The sequence below is a fragment of the Leuciscus leuciscus genome (genome assembly GCF_965113295.1).
Source record: "Leuciscus leuciscus genome assembly, chromosome: 1".
In the NCBI taxonomy this organism is placed as follows: domain Eukaryota; kingdom Metazoa; phylum Chordata; class Actinopteri; order Cypriniformes; family Leuciscidae; genus Leuciscus; species Leuciscus leuciscus.
The window spans coordinates 71,776,792-71,797,781 of NC_138725.1; the positions used below are offsets into that span (position 1 = coordinate 71,776,792).

General features: G+C 41.7%; 1 protein-coding gene across 1 annotated transcript; it reads right to left on the minus strand.

Moving 5' to 3' along the window:
* Nucleotides 1-269: 269 nt before the first annotated feature.
* Nucleotides 270-15,252, minus strand: LOC309476838 (outer dynein arm-docking complex subunit 4-like; the record flags this gene model as incomplete). Its single annotated transcript, XM_082139971.1, is given in 14 exon segments — nt 270-391; nt 7,552-7,652; nt 7,839-8,035; nt 8,150-8,236; nt 9,233-9,311; nt 9,408-9,536; nt 10,745-10,969; nt 11,068-11,215; nt 11,365-11,420; nt 11,532-11,685; nt 13,425-13,556; nt 13,664-13,703; nt 13,705-13,750; nt 15,153-15,252. Coding segments are annotated over 14 exon segments (1,530 nt in total). The 3' UTR covers nt 270-355.
* Nucleotides 15,253-20,990: the final 5,738 nt, after the last annotated feature.

Sequence of the window (20,990 nt, forward strand, 5' to 3'; positions counted from 1 at the left end):
AGTAAAGTGGAACTTGCCACTTAATGTGTTTTGATTGAAATAATTGTTTTTCACAATTAAGTAGCTGTGTTCTTATTTTTAGATAATCTAGTGTGAAAACTTACCCGCCGATGGGGCAAATTGTCACAAGTGCACACTCTCTCCCCAAACTCTTTATTCAACAGTCTAAACTATGCAAAACATATTTTTACCATATGCAAACAAGCACAGAGAAGGCAGTCATGAAGTAATCCTTAACCAATGACACCCGAATGCAATCCAACACAATGTTCCTCAGGCAGATTTTATTCCACTAGTAAGGATGCATTAGTTCTGACTTTGATTGCAGACATTTTATTCAGATGGGTTCCTCGTCTTACTGGGTCACTCTGTGTCTTGCTTCACGAAGAGCCTGCAGAGCGAGAAATTGAGGAGTTGATTAAAGTGAGTCAAATAATAGCAGAGCAACATGAAGAAATATGATATTAGAGAAACTGGATAGTCAAGAATCAGGTAACATGCAAAAAATGAAAATGTAAATATTACAATTATCAGTTCATATTATGACAACACAATTAGTATTGATGAGTATTCTGTCACCTACTAACTACCCACAACACAACAAGATTCCAGAGACGTAATGCGCGCAATGTAACATCAGAACAGCTGTTTTCCTGGCATAACATTAAGACAACGTTTTTGTAACTTTTTATTTTCATGACTTCTAAAATGCTTCTCCAAGCATAATCTTTGTCATTGCTTTCCTTACGGAAGTCACGGTGGTTTTGTCATATAATATAAGCTCATTTTTCTTAGCTTCCATAATCAATCTCCTTTTATCCACTTTTAATGATGTTTTATAAACAAAGTTCGGGAGGAGCACGTTCAAATAATCAATCCAATCTACTCGTCATCAAACAATTATGTCTACCCTAATCAGCATGACAAGTATATATATATCCACACTGTCAACTCACCTAATATTCCTTGACAGTTTTCCAGCATTTGGTCCCGCCCATTTGTCGTAATGTCAGAGATCGAAGTCGAACTCTTCCCGTCTGATGACGATGCCCTCGCTGCCCAGGATCCATCGCAGTTTCCCAGCACTGCAACGAGCTCCCAGGCTCAACAGGACACCGCAGCTGAACCTCCAGCTACACCGCGAGGCCGCCGGCCTAGCCGAGCTGCTTCCTGTACCCCGAGGCGCCGTGGCTTGCCCTCACCTCCACCATCAAGATTGCCACCACCTTCTCCAGCTTCTTCCTACACTTCAGCACAACCGACCATTCCGGCAATAGAAAAATGGACAGTATTGGGATTGAGACAAGCGCTAATCAGCGCTGATGTTAATTTTTCCAGGAGAATGAATAAAGCACAATTGTACAACCTGTATGTTTCACTCCAGTCTGCTTTCCCGTCTCCAAAATCCACTCCATCTGCAAAATCCGGAAAAAAGGCACGTTCCCAGAAAACTCCTACTCCCTCTCGCGCAGGGCCTAGTTTTCCGCGAGCGTCAGGCCGCAGCAGGCCTTCTGCTAGCCTGAGCCGCGCCCCAGATTCAGCCGCCGCTGCCAGGCCCCAGTCTCCTCTCCGCTCTGCCGAGCTACAGACCGCAGCTTTCTCCAGCACCGCGCCCCCCGTCTCAACGCCATTTCCTAATGAGACAGGCGGCAGTGTGAGTATGCTTCCATCAATGGCGCAGGCTCAGCCACCATATCATTTTCCTGTCTCTTTTTCCAACCTGTTCCCCTGTCCGTGGCCTGCAGCCCCACCTCAAGACTCTAGCGCGAGGCTGCCTCAGCTAGAGTCGCAGGCCCAGACACCATTTCTACCTCCCCAGCTCCCTTCCTTTCCCACTTTTTCTGTTCCTCCACAAGCTCCAGGGGTCGACCCAAGTGTGAGGTTGCCTCCACAAACGGCCCCGGCCCCGGGGTTTTTTCCTCCTAACACTTTTCCTCAAAATCGTGCTCCTTTCACTTTGTTTTCCGCAACGCCGATGCCCATCCCGCCGAACGCTACAGCTATGGAACCGCCCCCTGTTGCCAGTAACATCAGAGCTCAGATCCTCACAGGTGCGGACATCGATTTATCTTCCCTTCTCTCTTTACTTCCTCCCTCTGTGTCAAACCGTCAAATCGACTGCGGCGATTTTGAAGTCACCCTAAAAAACCCAGTTAATAATTCATCCCGCATTCTTTCGTTCTCTGAATTTGCTATTGCTTTCAGCCGTTATAGCGAAATAATTTGTGCCGCACTACCCCACAGGAGAAGAGAGTTAAACGATTATCTCGCGATAATCGCAGAACTCGCGCTATCATACGGAGGAACCCATTTTTACACTTACCATAAATTATTCTCTGCAAAGTGCGCCGTCCGAGTAGCCCAGTGGAACCAGTGCCCTTACTGGGGCGCTCTAGACACAGAGCTACACAATAGAGTGTTCCTAGGCTGCCGTAACATATCCTGCGCGGTTTGCAGATCCGTTTCTCACTCCACCACAGCTTGTCCCTTGATTATCCCTCCTCCCCGCCCAGATCCATCACCAGCTGAAAAATCAACCAGTTACGTCCCACGGCCAGCAAACATCAATTTCAACGACTCCGATTCCAAAAGAAGAAATTTCACATCCAACAGTCAAGTTTGCAATAACTTCAAATCAGGACGTTGCACACGTCAACGCTGCCGTTATTTGCATGTTTGTAGCTATTGTGGCGGCGCTCATGCCCGCACCATATGCCCTGTTAAAAGGTCCGTAAATAAAGATTCAAAAAATTACTTGTCGACTCCTTTGAATATTTCTCGTCTGTCTTCTGAATTGTCTCACCACCCCAACACTGATTTTACCAACTATTTACTGTCTGGTCTCGAGCACGGTTTCAAAGCCTCCCCACTCAAAGTATCATATGTGATAATCTCCAGTCCGCGCTCGCTGAACCCGACACAGTCGACATCCTGATTAAAAAAGAAATCGAATCAGGCTTTATGATTGGTCCTTTCAACAATCCTCCTTTCGAGTGTTTCCGCATCAGCCCCATTGGGGTGGCTACCAGAAAATTTTCAGGCAAGAAACGCTTAATAATCGATCTCTCAGCCCCACACAACTCCCCATTTCCAAGCATAAACAGCCTTATTTCTCTGGAACAATTTTCTCTTAATTATCACACCATTGACCAAGCCATAACCTTGATTAAAGACGCAGGTTACGGCGCTTGGCTTGCTAAAGTCGACATCACCTCTGCTTTCAAAGTGATGCCCATTCACCCAGATTCATGGCATTTGTTCGGCGTACGCTGGCAAGAAAAATTTTACTTCGCCGTCCGTTTAACTTTTGGCTGCAAAAGCAGCCCCAAGATTTTCGACATGCTATCAGAAGCAATTTGTTGGATTCTTTCCAATAACTACTCAATACCCTACTTAATTCATCTATTAGATGATTTCCTAATCATCTCACCGCCTGACCTTGTCCCAGCCGCGCATCTTCTCACAGTCCAAAAAGTCTTCGCTGAGCTCGGGATTCCAATCGCCCAAGATAAAACTCTGGGTCCAGCCACATCCATCGAATTTCTGGGCATTAATTTGGACTCAGTTAACTTCCAGGCCTCACTACCCAAGGAGAAAATCGACAGGATTATTCTGGTCGCATCCACCCTCCTAGAAAATCCACATTGTTCCAAACGAGAGCTACTTTCTCTACTCGGCCACCTAAACTTTGCGATGCGCATCATCCCGCAAGGCCGCCCTTTCATCTCACATCTCCTCTTCCTCGCATCATCAGTGCACACACTAGAGGACCAAATCTCCCTAACTACTTCATGTTGCAATGAACTCAGTTTATGGATAACTTTCCTTAAACAATGGAACGGCCTGTCTTTTTTCTATAATGATCTGATTTCTCTCCCTGAGGATATCCAACTGTTTACTGACGCAGCTCCCTCCATTGGTTTCGGAGGGTATTACCAAGGCCGTTGGTTCGCGTCTACATGGCCCGCCCAGCTGTTAGACTCACCGCAGTCACTAACATCCTCAGTGCTGTTCGAATTGTATCCTCTAGTGGTAGCAGCTTTCCTGTGGGGAAAAGAATGGTCAACTAACAGCATAATGGTGCACTGCGACAACGAAGCAACTGTGCATTGCATTAATAAAGGCCGCTCAAATTCCCCCGCACTAATGCCTCTCCTAAGACGCCTCATTTGGATCGCAGCTTGCGATCAATTCATTTTAACTGCCAAACATGTTCCAGGTTCCAGAAATCAAATAGCTGACTCTCTCTCTCGTTTTGCTTTCCAGAAATTCAGGCTGCTGGCACCAGATGCGGACCCTTTTCCAACCCCAGTACCTCACTATTCAGAGCTGATATTCCCATAAACCACCCATTGAAACCACTTCTCGATGCCTCTCTTAATTCCATTCTTCAAGCCGTTTCAACCAGCACCCTCCACTCCTACTTAACCGCATGGAAGTGTTTTCAGTCTTTTCACTTCATATACAAGCTGCCTTTTCCAAATTTTTCTCTGCTCACCATCACTTCATTCATAACTCGACAGCATCAAGAACCTCAAAGCCGGCTCCATCAAGGGTTATCTAAGCGGAATCCAATTCTTCCACAAACTCCTTTTTGGTTCACCCTCCACAGAGATAGCAAATTCTCAGACATCAATGCTCATCAAAGGTATCCAAAAAAACCAACCCACCCGCCCAGATGCCAGGAAACCTATAACGTTAGACATACTCACTAAATGCATCTCCACCCTCCGCAGAGGTTACCATTCCACCAACACAGCCCGCACACTGGACGCAATGTTCATTTTGGCTTTTTTCGGCTTTCTAAGATGCTCAGAACTCACCATCACTTCCAGCTTCAACCCAAAAATCCACCCCACAACAACAGATCTATCAGTGCTAGACAACGAAACCATCTCCTACTTCATTAAGCAAAGTAAGACAGATCAAACCAGGAAAGGCCATTTCATATATATCTTCAATCTCCCATCACCAATCCAACCATACCAAACTCTCTCAGCCTACTTGCTTTTCAGGAATTCACAGTCCAAATCCCCTTCTGACCCACTTTTCGCAGACGACTCCAACCGCCCTGTTACACGTTTCTGGTTCCAAAAACACCTTCAATCCGTTTTGCTCCTTTCAGGCATCCCAGCAGACCACTTTTCCAGCCACTCTTTTCGCATAGGCGCAGCAACAACAGCTGCTCAAAAAGGCCTCTCTCAGCAGCAGATCCAATCACTTGGCCGTTGGTCATCGGAAGCCTTCAAAAGTTACATCCGCTCAAACCGCTTCCATATCAAAGAAGCCCAACGAACCCTCATCAGCTAAATTCTTTACAACTCCTCATTCACGTTGAAGCAAGTCTTTCCCAAACACCACAGCAGCATCATCTTCCTCCATTAGGAACCCATTTTTCCACCCAACTGGCTCTAGTTAGTTAAAAGCAAGTTAATCAAGTCTACCTCCGCTAATCTACTCCACTCCCGCAGAAGTTCTGTCACTCTGTCCAAACTTATTCCACTTCTGCAGCAGTGTCTTCTATTCCGCTCCCGCAGGAGCTCCATTACTCCATCTAAACTTGCTCCACTGCCGCAGCAGTGTCATCTACTCCGCTCCCACAGGAGCTCAGTTTCTATGTCCAAAATCGGTTTGGATATTTAAAAAGCAAGTCGAAGCAAGTTTGCTCCACTGCCGCAGCAGTGTCATCTTCTCCGCTCCCGCAGGAGCTCCATTACTCCATCTAAACTTGCTCCACTGCCGCAGCAGTGTCATCTACTCCGCTCCCACAGGAGCTCAGTTTCTATGTCCAAAATCGGTTTGGATATTTAAAAAGCAAGTCGAAGCAAGTTTGCTCCACTGCCGCAGAAGTGTCATCTACTCCGCTCCCGCAGGAGCTCCATTACTCCATCTAAACTTGCTCCACTGCCGCAGCAGTGTCATCTTCTCCGCTCCCGCAGGAGCTCCATTACTCCATCTAAACTTGCTCCACTGCCGCAGCAGTGTCATCTTCTCCGCTCCCGCAGGAGCTCCATTACTCCATCCAAACTTGCTCCACTGCCGCAGCAGTGTCATCTACTCCGCTCCCGCAGGAGCTCAGTTCTATGTCCAAATTGGTTCAGATATTTAAAAGCAAGTCGAAGCAAGTTTGGTCCACTGCCGCAGCAGTGTCATCCACTCCGCTCCCGCAGGAGCTCCATTTCTCCGTCCAAACTCGTCCACTGCCGCAGCAGTGTCATATACTCTGCTCCCGCAGGAGCTTAGTTTCGTGTCCAAATAATTTGGATATTTTAAAGCTTTGAAAGCAAGTTTGGTCTACTGCAGCAGCAACATCTCCTCCTCTACCGCAGGAGTTCCGTTCCCCGTAGCAGTGTTTACTTTCCCGTCCTTTTGCTACCAGCTAGTTGGATAGCAAGCCAAAATAAATTTGATCCACTGCCGCAGTAGTGTCATTTCTAGAGCTAGTTCTCCATCAACTTGCTTTCACTGCAGTGGTTATTCCTTTTTACTCCACTTCCGCAGAAGTACATCACATATGACCATCCCTAGCCTACCACCTTAGAGGCACACCCTTCCGACGTGTGATACCGAGCCCGGAGCCCTCTCCTCGGACAGCACGCCAAATACGCATTTATTCTATCTAACTTATTTGTAAGTGTGAACTAGTGAAATGATGTTTTATAAACAAAGTTCGGGAGGAGCACGTTCAAATAATCAATCCAATCTACTCGTCATCAAACAATTATGTCTACCCTAATCAGCATGACAAGAAGTATATATATATCCACACTGTCAACTCACCTAATATTCCTTGACAGTTTTCCAGCATCCCTCCACCACCCCGACTCCTCACTCTTGGCTTAATCTTTTACAGCCAGGAATACGGGGGGAGTACTCTGGGTTCGGGCCGAATACCGAGCCCGGAGCCCTCTCCTCGGACAGCACGCCAAATACGCATTTATTCTATCTAACTTATTTGTAAGTGTGAACTAGTGAAATGTTTAATATGCACAAGCCCCACGGGGTGATGCCATAGAAGTAGAAACTAAGCGAAAGACTAAATGTAGTGTGGCTGACCATTTAAATGAGTGACTAACAGTGAGAAACAGTTTCAAGGGAATTCTACAGGATAGACATTGCAGAATATTACTACCCAGACTCTCAAGGTGTGAGGCAAAAAAGGTCAGTTGTCCATTATCAGTAGCAATATATGAAGCATAGACTCACACTTTCAAACCAAGCAGCTTTACAAACCAAGCGTGACCAATATAAACCCAATGCAAAATCTGCATAGGGGAAATCTTTTGCCCTTGCAAAATTTCTGATCGCACGGATTCTAATTGAAATGACCGAATTTGCCTGCAAACAATGCCGAACAATGGTAAATGTGACCGCACCTTTAGTCAAACTGACAATAACTTCCATATTGGTCCTCTGTGACATACACAGAAACAATAGCGCGCATCCTGTGTGATTCAGAATCTCAGTCATTTTAATGTAGTTTGAAGGGGACTATAGAAAAGGCCGCGAGCGAGATGGATGGTGAGAGGGATGAGGGAGAGAGAGTGAGACCTTCTGGATGGCTTCGCTGGCGGAGTCGTCCTGCTGCAGTTTTGCCCGGTCCAGTGCTCTCTCAAAGTGTAACACACTGGCCTTGTAGTTACCCAGCTTCACTATGTAAGAGAGAAAGAGGATGTAAAGTGATGTAATCGCACAGCATGGCGTAGATCAAATATACATAACGACCACATTAACGTCCTATTGATTCTGAGCATTGTGGGAAATCAGATTATTCATGGTCACAGAGTGCATTAAACTGCTGACTTCCTGGGATTCTGGGCGAAGTAGTTTGGACTCACATTCGGCCTGCGCCATGAGCACACTGGCATTGAGCTGCCATTTCTCATCAGTGATGTCATCCGCTGCCGTGAGCGAGCGGGAGCCATAGTCTCGTGCTTCGCCATAGCGCTTCAGCTCAAGGTAACAGCGGCCGATCTCATGGAACAACCAGGCTTTCTCTAACCCGCCACATGCTAGAGGCACCTTCTCCTCCCAGCTATGCAAACACACACATAAACACACACAGAACAAAATGAAATCACTATTACAATAGACTTGTGTGTGTACATCAACACCAAAGTAAACATCAATTAAAGGCAAATGCACTTACACTTCTATAGCTTGTTGGAACTTGCCAATCCGTGCGTACACACGACCAATGTTGTCCAGAGCCCTGGATTTACTGTCCGTCAGGTCGCTATGACACGAAGCACAAAGCAAACACACCTGATGAATAGTAGTATTCATTTAAAAAGTCAGCTTCATTTATATAGCGCTTTTAACAATATGGATTGTTTCAAAGCAGCTTTACAGTGATAATAGGAAATTACCGTAACAGATTGTTTAGGCTCTACAACAGCTCTAGGATAAAGTTATTGTCCAGCTAAAGTTAGTTTTGATTGATTGATTCACTTCCGTGGCGAAGATCATTAGTTATTAACGTAGGGGCCGCTAACACAACACCGTTCTAACAGGAAAACCCTTAACGCGCTCCGGCCGCCCATCCGCACAAAACAGTGGCTGGTGTCTCGAGAACGCACTCCCTGAAATAGGTTCGAAGGTGCAAACGATTATCCGTTATCTCTGCGCAAACCTCAAAAACGCAAACCCACGAAAACGCAGACCTCGCGCACATGCGCATTATGTGTTCAGTCCAAAGGTATGTGCGTTTGAATATATATGTGCGCAGGTGTGTAGTCCTTCTTTACAAATCAACCCTCAATAAACTACTTGTCTGGCCTTAAAAATGTGTAATAAAGAAATGTTTTGTCGTGTCTGCGCAGCCACGCAAACCGGAATTATCCCGACAACAACGAGGTAAAGGGAAGGGAAGGAGGCCTTCACAGGGGAGGAACTGGTTGACAATTCAGGACTGCGTTGTCGTCGTGTCCAGGCGCAGGTCCTTCATCAGATCTGGATACAACATGGATCCGGCAGAGTGCGGTAAACCTTGGATAAACTGATATTAGCGTAGACGTCATCCTTCTTATAAAGTAACAAGTACATCAGGATTTATGGGGAGTGTTCCCGGTTCCGGCTGACCTAATCTATGCAGCCTAACATTGAATTATAGAAGTCTATACACATTATAGACTTCTATAATGTGTTTATGTGTATGGTAGGCTAAAGCTAGGCCAAAATTAACCAACCAAGAAAAACAAAAGGTAGTTTTCCTGCTCTCATGAGCGCTCACCCTTTCTTGGCCAGCTCCAGATCTTTCTCATGATGATGCAGAGCCTTGTCCATATTCCCAAGATCCATCAATGCATTCCCTACACAGCACATAAAATAAAATGTTGTATCTCTGATTCTTGTGCTATTGATATTATATATTTAAGTATTGGGCCGATGAGATTCCCAGACTCTACCAATGCAGCTGTGCAGGTTCCCAAGCACTTCTCTCTTATTGGGCAGCACCTGCTCAGACCATTCCTTCACCACCTTCATGAGCTCACGGGCCTTCTTCAGGCCGCTTTCTGCATCGCCGGCACTCAAGGCTGCCAATTCAACAAATAACTCTCAATAAACCCAATAACATACTGAACATTTTCTGAAAATGTTTGCCAATCCAAATGTCATGCGATACCAGAGTGTTGCTAAGACTGTTTCTATGAGTCTATAGGATTTTTTGGCCTGTTTTATTGTCCACCAGGAAAAAATCATGTGTCACCTAAAAAATCTCTTAAGGTTTGGTAATTTTAGTAAAATTTAACAGAAGTCATTTTCTAATCAAGCAGTTTTCTGTTGGTCAAATGTGACAAATGTGAATCTCCTGTGAAATTTGTTTCGCCCTCATGTGAAATTCCAGAATGTGTGGACTGGATTCCCATTGAAAAGACTGGATTTCGCCCACGAAAATCCGCTGAACAACAGTAAATCTGCAGCAGCTTTATAAAAGTAATAACACTTCTCAACAAGTAGCAGAATTTGATGTATTGTTCATGTCCATGGCACAAATGTTACACAGTTATGCACCAAAGTTTCATAGTTATATTTAGGGGTTTGTTCAAATGTCCTTAGCAAGCACTATTAACTTACATTAATACAATTTAAATAATCAGCTGGGTGTGTTATGTATCTGGTCTGCTAACACACACATTGTGGAGTGACCTAGAGAATAATTAGGATCATAATTCCAACATTATCTCCAAGTTGTCGTAGGTCAGTCACTCATCAGTTAGCTAATAATCATAGGCATACACTGCAGTTCAAAAGATTGGGGTCGGTAAGATTGTTATATATTTTTTTTAGATAAGATAAATAAATTAATCTTTTATTCAGCAAGGATGCATTCAATTGATCAAAAGTGAGAGTACAGACATTTATAATGTTACAAAAGAAAGTATAAAATTTTCCACAAAAATATTAAGCAGTACAACTGTTTACAACATTGATAAAAATAAGAACAATTTCTTGAGCATCAAATTAGCATATCATAATGATTTCTGAAGGATCTTGTGACACTGAAGACTGGAGTAATGATGCTGAAATTCTTTTAAACCGTAAAAATATTTCCCAATATGATGGAACAAATGCAGCCTTGATAAGCATCAAATATTTATTCAAAAACATTACAAAAATCTTACTGACCCCCAACTTTGACAGTAGTTTATGATTTTGCATGTGCAACATGAGTATGCAACTAATGCTAAACTTTGTTGTTAGGAACCTAATGCTGTGAACTTTGAACTCTGCAGAGGTTCACCTTTGTCAATATCCTCCAGACTGGCGAGGACATATCGGGTTGGGTCTGAGGGTGGCTTGTGTTGAACCCGGTTCCACCGCTGCTGCATTAGTTTTCGGTCTTGTTGACGAGCATAGATGGGCTTCTGCTGCTGCCAGAATGCTGTCCGCGTGTCCAGATAGGAGATACAGCCCACGATCAGATCTTGCACACGCTCTCCAGTTCCAATCTTACCTTTTAAAAGATCTGTATGGGAGCAGATTGCCATCCTTTATATAGAATATACACCATCATAGATGCAAACTAACATCAAACAAGGCCTAAAAAAACATGAAAACACACACCTTCATCTTGTAGAAGTTTATCTAAGAATTCTCTGTCACTGTACAGTTCTCCCAGAAGTTGCTTGGCTGCTTTTTCATATTTGCTCTTCTTCTGGCCATGCTTTTTGGATTCCTTCTTATGAGAAGGATTCAAATGCTTGGGACGAACCTTTGGGAACGCATCAAACAAACAAATATGCATTACTAACTGCTAAAATTAACATAAACGTAAATTATAAACAATGGTGTGATGGTGTGGTATGAGTGACGGGGAAGGTGGCATAACGGAAGAGAGAGAACGAGCGAGAGATAGCTCACCCCGTTGTAGAAGAAAGACAGGTCTCCTTTATTTTCCAATTTCACAGAGGAAGGACCTTTCAGGCCGGGGAGAGAGAGGCAGATGAGGGTTACTAACTTAAGTCACTTTGTTGTGTAACCAAAACATGAACTCCTCATTTCTCATCATGTTGTGTCTAAGGACTTACTGCCCACTGAGTTCTCGATTGCCACTTGAGCTTTCTGGATTCCCAGTCTGAACTCCTGTAGCTCTGGACGTAGCTTATGGCCTCTGTGATAGTAGACCAATGCAAACTCAAAATCCCCCATAGTGTAGAGGGCTTCAGCCTTCTGATACAGACCCTGCAGGACACAGGATGGAGAACCAGAGAGAATCAGGTTACTTGTTAGCACATCAGAAATACAGTAAAAACAGGAATATTGTGAACTATTATTAAAAATTAGAAAAGAATTGTCTTATATTTTAATCAATTTTGAAATGTAATTTTCAGCATCATTACTCCAGTCTTCATTCATTGTCACATGATCCTTCATCAATCATTCTGATATTCTGAGATGCTGCTTTGGTGCTCAATAATCTGTTTATGATCAATGTTGAAAACATTTGTGCTGCTTAAAGTCCCCCTGTAGTCAATCATTTTATTGCTGAAAACTCATCTCTGATCACCAAAATGACAAGTTTTTTAACTCTACATCCTTGGTTCATTTAGCGGATTCATGAATATTTCAAATTAGCCCCGCCTCCAGTCACTCACAGCTCAGAGACCCACTCAGTCAACTTACTGAGGTAAACGCTGCACAATGATATCGCTCTTGACTTTACAACATTTTTTATTTTATTATGTAAAAATTAAGTATTTACTATCACTTTTGATCAATTTAATGCATCCTTTGTGAGTGAATAGTGACCCCAAACCTTTGCTAAACATCAGATAATTCAGATGTGCTTTTACTGTGCTTTTTAGAGAGCTTATATAGTGGCTCCAAAAAAGCCACATTTAAAGATTCATGAACTTCATTGGATTACATACAAAATACCAATCTAAGTGTCATGTGAAAAGCTAATGGTACACTTTCCACAGAACAAACCTCTTTTCTTGACTATTTAGCATTTTAGTGGATTTTCCCCTCACAGGTAGTCATGTTTCACCAAGTGTCATTTTTGCCTTAACATTTTTAGTGTTAATCTTAAACAGTATATTCATTCACAAAAGTTATATTGGTAATATCCTGTGTTCGAAAAACGTGCTTGTGATATAAAGGTCACTTTTTCTGAGACCGAATCGTCATCTGATAAAGTATCAGTAAATTCGCCCCCTTCAGGACAAGTGTCTTACTACAGGTACACATACAGTGACTCAGAGCTGTGGCTGCTGGGAACTTTTGGAACAAACGATGAGACAAAAGAAAAAAGGAAGCTAGTATGGAGCTAGAATTTTGTCTTTATTACATGCGATAAAATAAATGATCTGAGAGAAAAAAAAAAGTTTGAGAGAAAAAGTTATCACACTGATAGGCGGCATCTATGCTGGTGAACCGAACAATGGTGTAATGATTCAGTTTGACTCCCAAGACAAGACGATGCTCACCCGACTGGCCAATAGGAACGTGGCCCCGCCCATGACACAATTTTCACAGCAAAAGCAAAATCCTGACACAAGAGCAAGAAATTGCATCGAGAGCAAAGAAAAGCGTTTTGAGAGAAACACTTTCTTTTTTTTGAGAAAATGTTTTCACACTGATAGCAAAAATATATATATTTGAGAGTTTTTTTCAAAGTATTTTGAGAGAGATTTTTTTTCTCAGAAATAATAAAATAAAAATAAATTACATTTAGATTTTTTATGTTCTATTAGAAAATACTTTCTCTCAAAACTTTTTTTAGTCTCAAATATTATTATTTTTTGCTACTGATATGAAAACTTTTTCTCTCAAATATTATTTTTTCTCTCATGAAATGCTTTTCTGCTATCAGTGTGATAACTTTTTCTCTCAAACTTTTTTTTTTCTCTCAGATCATTTATTTTATCGCATGTAATAAAGACACAATTCTAGCTCCATAGGCTAGGACGGATGAACACCTTGAAGTAGTTTCTGTTGTCTTTGAGGGAGGTCTCGGCGTCTTTCAGCGCGCTCTCTGCATCTCCTAATTTCACATAACACCTGGATCTGGCGACCAGACAGTTCTTATCATCCGGCTGTAAACTTAAAGCCTGTTGGATAGCAGAGAAGACGCTTATAAAATGTAAAATAAAGCAATCCATATAATTTCGTCTGAACGTAAGCAATGCAATATATGATCGCATAGTTATTAGCTCACCGTGGAAAAGCACTCGATAGCTTTGACATACTCGCCCTTGAAACAGCTGGTCACCTTCAGACATATAGGTGGTAACAGTGGTGTAGTCTAGTTTTTTGTAGTGAGTATACTGTAATCCCCCCCCCCCCCCCCCATCCCCCCCCCCCCCCCCACACACACACACACCCACCCCGCCTCATACTCGCCCGTCCCAGAGCGTCACCCCATAAGCACCACCACACTCACTAATGCATACAGTATGCATCGACATGTAATTGAGAGCATTATGAAATACTAAGTGTTATCAACATGTCAATTTATTATAAGAAACACAACTCAGCCAGTTAAGAGCTACATTTAGCCTTAGATGTTACATGAATATGGTCCCTGAACCACAGGTTTTATCAGCTGACAATTAATTTTTTTTTTTTTATAATAATAATAATTTAAAACATTATACAAATACAAATTTGCTTTTAGAAATGGTGTTTTTGAAAAAAAAATGGTGTTATTGTTTTGGCAAGTTTACTTTTGAAAAACTTTGTGTGATATTCCTTTAAAATAACGTTTTAATAGATTGTATTATTATTATTATTATTATTATTATTAATAAATACATTTTACTGTGCAATTTCTTTCTAATTTCTTTGAGTTGGACCGAACTTTTATTTTGGTGGGTTGTACACATTTGAGTTTCTGTGTGTTTTAATAAACTATTATTATTATTATTATTATTATTATTATTATTATTAGGCCTACTTGAAGTATACTCTACTGTGCAATAGTAATATATTTCTGTTATAATTTCTTCAAGTTATACCGAACTTTTATTTTGACAGGTTGTCGTAAAGACATTACAATCTCTTACGTGTGCATATGAAACGAATGAATGACGATAGTTTTATTTAATGAAATGGTGAAATTCTCGTGAAGTGACTTTCATAGCAGCTCTGCGATGAAGTGCACATATGTAGCCTACATCATGTCTCAATACAGTGAAATGTTGAAAACACCACGAGCGTGAGTCACGCGTGCTTCAGTGTGTGTGTGTGTGTGTGTGTGTGTGTAGGACACATTGAGCGCTCATTCCCAGAGACGCGTAGAACAATTGCAGTCTCTTTTAACTTTAATATTCACAGACACTAGTCCATATCGAGATTTGATTCATTGTACAGCCCTACTTTTGATTTATTAATTCAAAAATAGCCAAATTCCGTGACTGGATTCCGCGATTCTATCCGTGTCGCTTCGCAAACACAGACGGGGTGAATTTATGAATGAAAGTGTGAAAGTTCTGACACAAAACGAAGTTGTTACGTATCCTCACGCTTTTTTTAAGTGGGTATACGGAAATCCTTGGCCTTTTCTAGTGGGTATACGGCGTATACCTGCGTATCACGTAGACTACACCACTGGGTGGTAAAGGTACTCTTTGGCCCGGCTTGTTCTCCCTCGTTATCAGACATTTTTATCGTATTCTAAGCAGAATTATATCAAAACCTTTCAGTACACATCAGTAAGAGCGACCGTCCCGTCCGCTCGTATCCTAGAAACGCTCCTAACAAAACCCAGTGAGGCCAATGAACTGCGTTAGGAACTTTGATGGACATGCCAACACATACTAGGTCATTCAATCCGAAACGTTTAGGTATAATGTAAATAAATTATATGTTGTGGAAAAAATTCATCTTTTCTTTGTATTTTATTTTCAATGATTTAACAAACGAATGCCATGCGTTCTTTGGCTGTATTCTGAGTTTCTTTTATGATGTTAGCACAGCTGCAGGGTGTGTGTGTGTGACTCAGAGGTGAGAAGATTAGGGGGTTAGGGGAGCCACAGGGGTTCCTCTGTGTCTTTTGTTTAGTGGGGGCGGTAAGAGATAGCTTTTGAAAGAGATAACACTATAAAAATGCTGGCCAATCTCTGCTCTGGGTCTCACTCCGTCTGCAGCTGGTCTGTGGATGGACTGGGAACATTTCTTGCAAGAAATAAATATGCCTTAAAACAATTTGATCCTGATGTCTCTTATGCCTGATGCTGTTTTGTTAGTTATTTGTTTTTGCCTCAACATTATATATCATTTATAAAACGTAAAATATTATCTAAAATAATATTTAGTCCAACAAACGTTTCTTAAAAAATAAATAAATAGAAATTATATCTATAATAAAAAGAGATTGAGAACCTGGTGACAAAATAATCTGAAAAAAAAATTTAAAATCAAATGAAAAATAAATGTATTAATAGAGACAGAGAAGTTGAGTATTTGGTGAAGGGGAAAACAGAAAGAGACTTACTTTATTTACATTGCTTTTTAAAAACGGTCCATAGTCGAGAATGTTCAAGCGGAGTGAGCAGTCAGTGTGGACGTTGACTTTGAATACACTGAAGATATAGCAGCTTGATATTTGTTTGCATTTTGCAATACGTACGCTGCAGTTTCTTGGGAATAAATGGAAAAGGAGGAAGCGAAAGGAAAGGGGCTCTATCGGGAGAGACTAAACAACAACGCCAGGCAGCGTTATTTAGAGAAACTGCTTGACATCAACAACATGGACCCGTACGACATGCCAGCTACAGAATGGACGAAAGACCCAGAAGCACTACCACCTTTCACATATGATTAAATGTAAATGAAAGCTCTGATTCAATTATTCTTTTGCACCATCACTCAAAACTGAGCACGGTCTCTCGCTGCACATTTATTAGGGTGTTTTAGTAAAATACATATTGATAAGTTTAGCCTACTGATGTTTATTACGTCTCACTCTCCCTGCAGCTCGGGGATTCCCCAGTGCCTCCACTGCTAGAGCAAGCACAACGTTGACAGCTCTGCAAATGAAAATGATGTCTCTGCACTGTGGCTATCAGGTGAGACCAAGCATAGATATCATATATAAACGCTAGATGTCTTATGGCGCAGTCACTTCCGGCATCACCGTTCGGCCATCTTGTCACAGTGAAGCTGTGAATTAAGGTGAGTGATCAGCATGCACACAAATCCTCTTATCTCGCTGAAATCTTGACGGATTTACAAACGGTTTGGTTTCTTACAAACGTTATTTACGTGGCTATAATTCCGAATGCTTGAACATGTATGTTATAATTATTCATATGTATGCAGTCAGTGTATGTATTAGTGATGTTACATATGACACTGAAGCTTCGATGCGCGTATCACACAAGCGAAACAATAGGTGTGTTCGACATCGGCTGCGGCTGGATGTAACCGATCGGTGAGAGTAGCCGCGTGCAGGCGGGGAGGAGCTGCAAACGGAGATGTGAAGTCGGACACTTTCTGGTTCCCGATCGTAGTGACCGCTCACGTGGTGTTTGCATAGCCTACTTTACCACAGCTGAAGTGAAATAAATGCAATATTTGCCAAATAATACACAGATGTTTCAGATACATTTTCATTCAATACTTTATGTACAGCTTCATACAGCGTCTGTTTGAACAAGAATAAAGTTCAACATAAGCTAGGCCTGAAGTGGAGTCTACATTTTTTAATCAGTTTTAATTTGATAAACATGACACAATATAACATCACAACTACATGAAAAGAGTGTTTACTGTTATAAAAAAAACTGATTTGTGAGCTTTAGAGGAACTAAAGGTTTTCGAATAAACACGAAACACACGTGATCGTTGTCATGCGGTGAATCTGGCCAATCGTGGAACAGCTGTGTCGTCATCAGCCCTTGTGCAGCCCAATGCAGCCGCTCTTGAGAAGCTGCGCTGGCTGAGTTCTCCGGCTACTCTCGAATTGCTCTCGCGGTACTTTGATGGCATACGTCACAGTCACGTGGCGTCGGCGCTGTATCAAGTCGGACAAAATTTCTTACCGGCATGCACTGCTTCAAGTCAGCCGCCGATCGGTCTGCGCAGAGCTGCATGAAGTCGAACAAGCCTAATTTCTACTGAAGCCCCGTATCGGGGTGTGTATTGGTTTACTAGAGTCACGTGATCGATGACAAACGAAGCCTCACTTTCTCTCCAGTCACGTGCGCGTTTCGCTTTGGGTGTCAGAAGGCTCGAACTCCAGATCGTATTTAACGAGTCATTGTTGGCTCAGTCTGGTTGATGTGTTTGTGAGGAGAGTGGTGTACTTTGAAAGTTAATCATCAATAGCCTATATTAGCCTACATTTAAATAAGCAAAAATTATTTTTCGCTACTTAGGCTATTATTATTTTTTCTTGTGTCTTTTTGTTTGTGTAAAATCTTTGCACTTTTTGGTGATTTTAGGTAATTTGGTGTTGGTATTTGGGTTTAGGGTGAGATTAGGGGAGAGGGGTGTTGGTGTTTGGTGAATGGTTTGTATTTAGAGCAATGGCAACAGCCAAAAATAATAAAAATAATGAAAAACTTTATCAACTTTCTGTCATTCCTACAGTTGATTAAGCACTATCAGTAACAAGTGTCATAAGCACATTTAATAACAGATGATCCTATCAGACAATGTCCTTATTCATTGTGTGTGTGTGTGTGTGTGTGTGTGACTGTGTGTGTAGAGAGAGAGAGAGAGAGAGAGAGAGAGAGAGAGAGAGAGAGAGAGAAGGCCTACATTAGATCTTATTGAATCATATAAGCTCATTTTATATTTTAATTGTCACACTTTAATGGGTAAAAAAAAATATTTTAATGAACAAATCAAACACAAACATGTAAAGTTTTTATTTGTACACATAACATTGAAACTGAGGAGTGTGTTGTGGTTGCTTCATCTGCCAGAGCTTCTAACACAGGCTTCTGGCTGCTTTATTCTAAATAAGCACCAGATGGCGATGTTCTCGACACTCTCGAAGCTTTGAATCTTTTCCCGGAACAGTTAGGGGAAAGCTTCAGTGATTCATGAGGCTTCATTTCCCCATCCCTAGTATGTATGCAGTGTCATAACTACATCTCTGACGTTTATAACAAACCAAACCGTTTGAAAATCGGTAGAAAATTGAGCAAGTTATGGTTATTTAAAAGTACATGCACCATTAAACGAGTGAGCGAGCACACTGTGGCAAGATGGCCGCCACGTGCGGACGTCGACCTCCATTGGCCAGCAGCGCGCACGAGACATCTAGCCTTTATATATGATATCTATGAGACCAAGGCTGCGTTCCAGTCCAAAAGTGTCATGCCCTTCACTCGCTAACTTCCCTCCGTCTCGTTCACTCGGATGTACGTCATTGCTTACGATGCACAAGTGCCCACTACTGGCGGAAACTCCAATGGGCTGAATTGGAACGCCCTAAGCCCTTGATCACTTGGAATCAGCTAAAGAGTTGATTTATTATAAAAAAAAAAAAAATTCCCTTTAAGAATTTGTTTAATGCAGCATCCAAATGTATATAGGTGTTTGTGGGTTGGTTTAAATTAAAATATATATATAATTAATATATCATAGAGTTGTTTGTTGTGGTGGTGATTAGACGAGATTTGTGGTGACGTCACAATCGTACTGCATTGTGGGACATATAGGTGCCTGAAGTGTACATATGAAGTAGACTCGCTCCCTTGATCAAAATCGAGGGAACGAGGGTCTGTCCATCTAAACTTCCCTCGTCCACTTCACGAAGTGGAACGCACTTCAAAATGGCGGCGGGGATTCCCAGGAGGGGAAGTGCTTAGGGAAGTTCGCAAGTGCGTGTCTAAAAGTGGACTGGAACGCAGCACAAGCGTGCCGCACAAGCCCTGAAAAGTGAAGCCAAAACGTCTCGATCGCCCCCCGGTGACTGGTCCTAGTATAGGTCATAAGCCCCGCCTCCCCGTGTTATTCAACTAAAGTGAGATCAACTAAACAATTAAATACACTTCAAATATCTTTTTTCCAAAGGTGGTTTCTTTCATTTGCTGTCGTTTTTATCACGCTAATGTAAGTTCAAGTGTCTGTTTCAAAAATAAGTTGGTTTTTAGTTAGTTACGTGATGCGGTGGTGTAACGTCATGATTGACAGCTGTGATTGACAGGTTCTCTGAGCGAAGTAGTCACTGAAGCACCAACGGACATTTATTTCGGGATCTTCGGAGGACTGAAGAGATTGTATTTACTTTATTTTAACAAGCCTCTTGTCGTACTGCAATCAATTTTTTAAAAAGTGTGCATTCTGCTAGAGTGAGGGCGGAGCGTTGATTTCGCTGCTTTACTTCCTGCTCACTACTGCGCAGGTCTGGTCCCGAGATCGCTACTGCGCATAGACCAATGCTACTTTTGCGTCATCGAAGGGTAACGCCCCTTTTTTTTTTCTTTTTTTTTTGGGGTCAAAAAGGGGCGTTACCCTTCGATGACGCAAAAGTAGCGTTGGTCTGCGAAGGGGCGTAGTCCATATTTTTTTACAGTCTATGGGTGAGACTCATTGAGCATCTCTTTTTAAAGAGCATCTTTCGCCAGCTATTGTTTAACAACTCCGCGCGAATCAGCGTCACATGCCAGGGCTATCATCATCATCTTGTGCCATCAACAACCACCTACAAGCCGTTACAATAATTATTTATTTTGGGTAAACAAACATAATTTTAGTACAGTTATGCAAATCATTAGTATCTTAGCATGTTTTAGTATGTGAGTTAAAATTCTGTAATGTGATGTGGTCTCTACCAAAACATTTCTGTCACTACAGAAAATGTGCCGTCACGACCGAAACATGGGATATTTTGTCTAAAATAAAGTATTATCAACTAAGATGTTATTAAAGTGTTTGGTCCAATGTATATTCAAACTAATGAACCCTTAATTTGAAATCAGTATGATTAACTTAATGCTTTTTACAAAAACAGACTGAATTCAAAATACAACAAATCTTAAAAATTACACTTGAAATATTGTTAAAATGTTTAAATAGCAAAAAATATATTTACAAGGTAGATGTAAACACAATATGAATAGGTCAATATAAGCCTTCTGATTAAATTATTTATTATTGTGTTTCGGTAGTGACAAATTTGGGGAGAGGAAAATATTCCAAAACTTTCTGCAAATACAATATGATTAACTGCACAATTACTAGAAATGTGTACCTCGGATATTATACAATTTGCATACATACAAAATTTGTAAAAAAAAAAAAAAAAATGTTCAAGACGTTTCCAACTCTGACTTTGAGCCAGTTCTGTAGAATGGCCCATATAACTGGTAAACTTCCACTTGCTTTGGTCAATTATCACAAACAAGCATTACTGTTCTGGTCACTTTTGTACAAACACAATTTTTCTCCTAGCAGGAGTTTTATATGGAACAATGGAGATATAATTCATAATAAGAAGTCATTGTACAGGGCGAATTGGGTTCGGCACAAACATTTTAATTGTAAACCAGCTTATTGACAAGAATGGCCTATTTACACGTACCCTAATT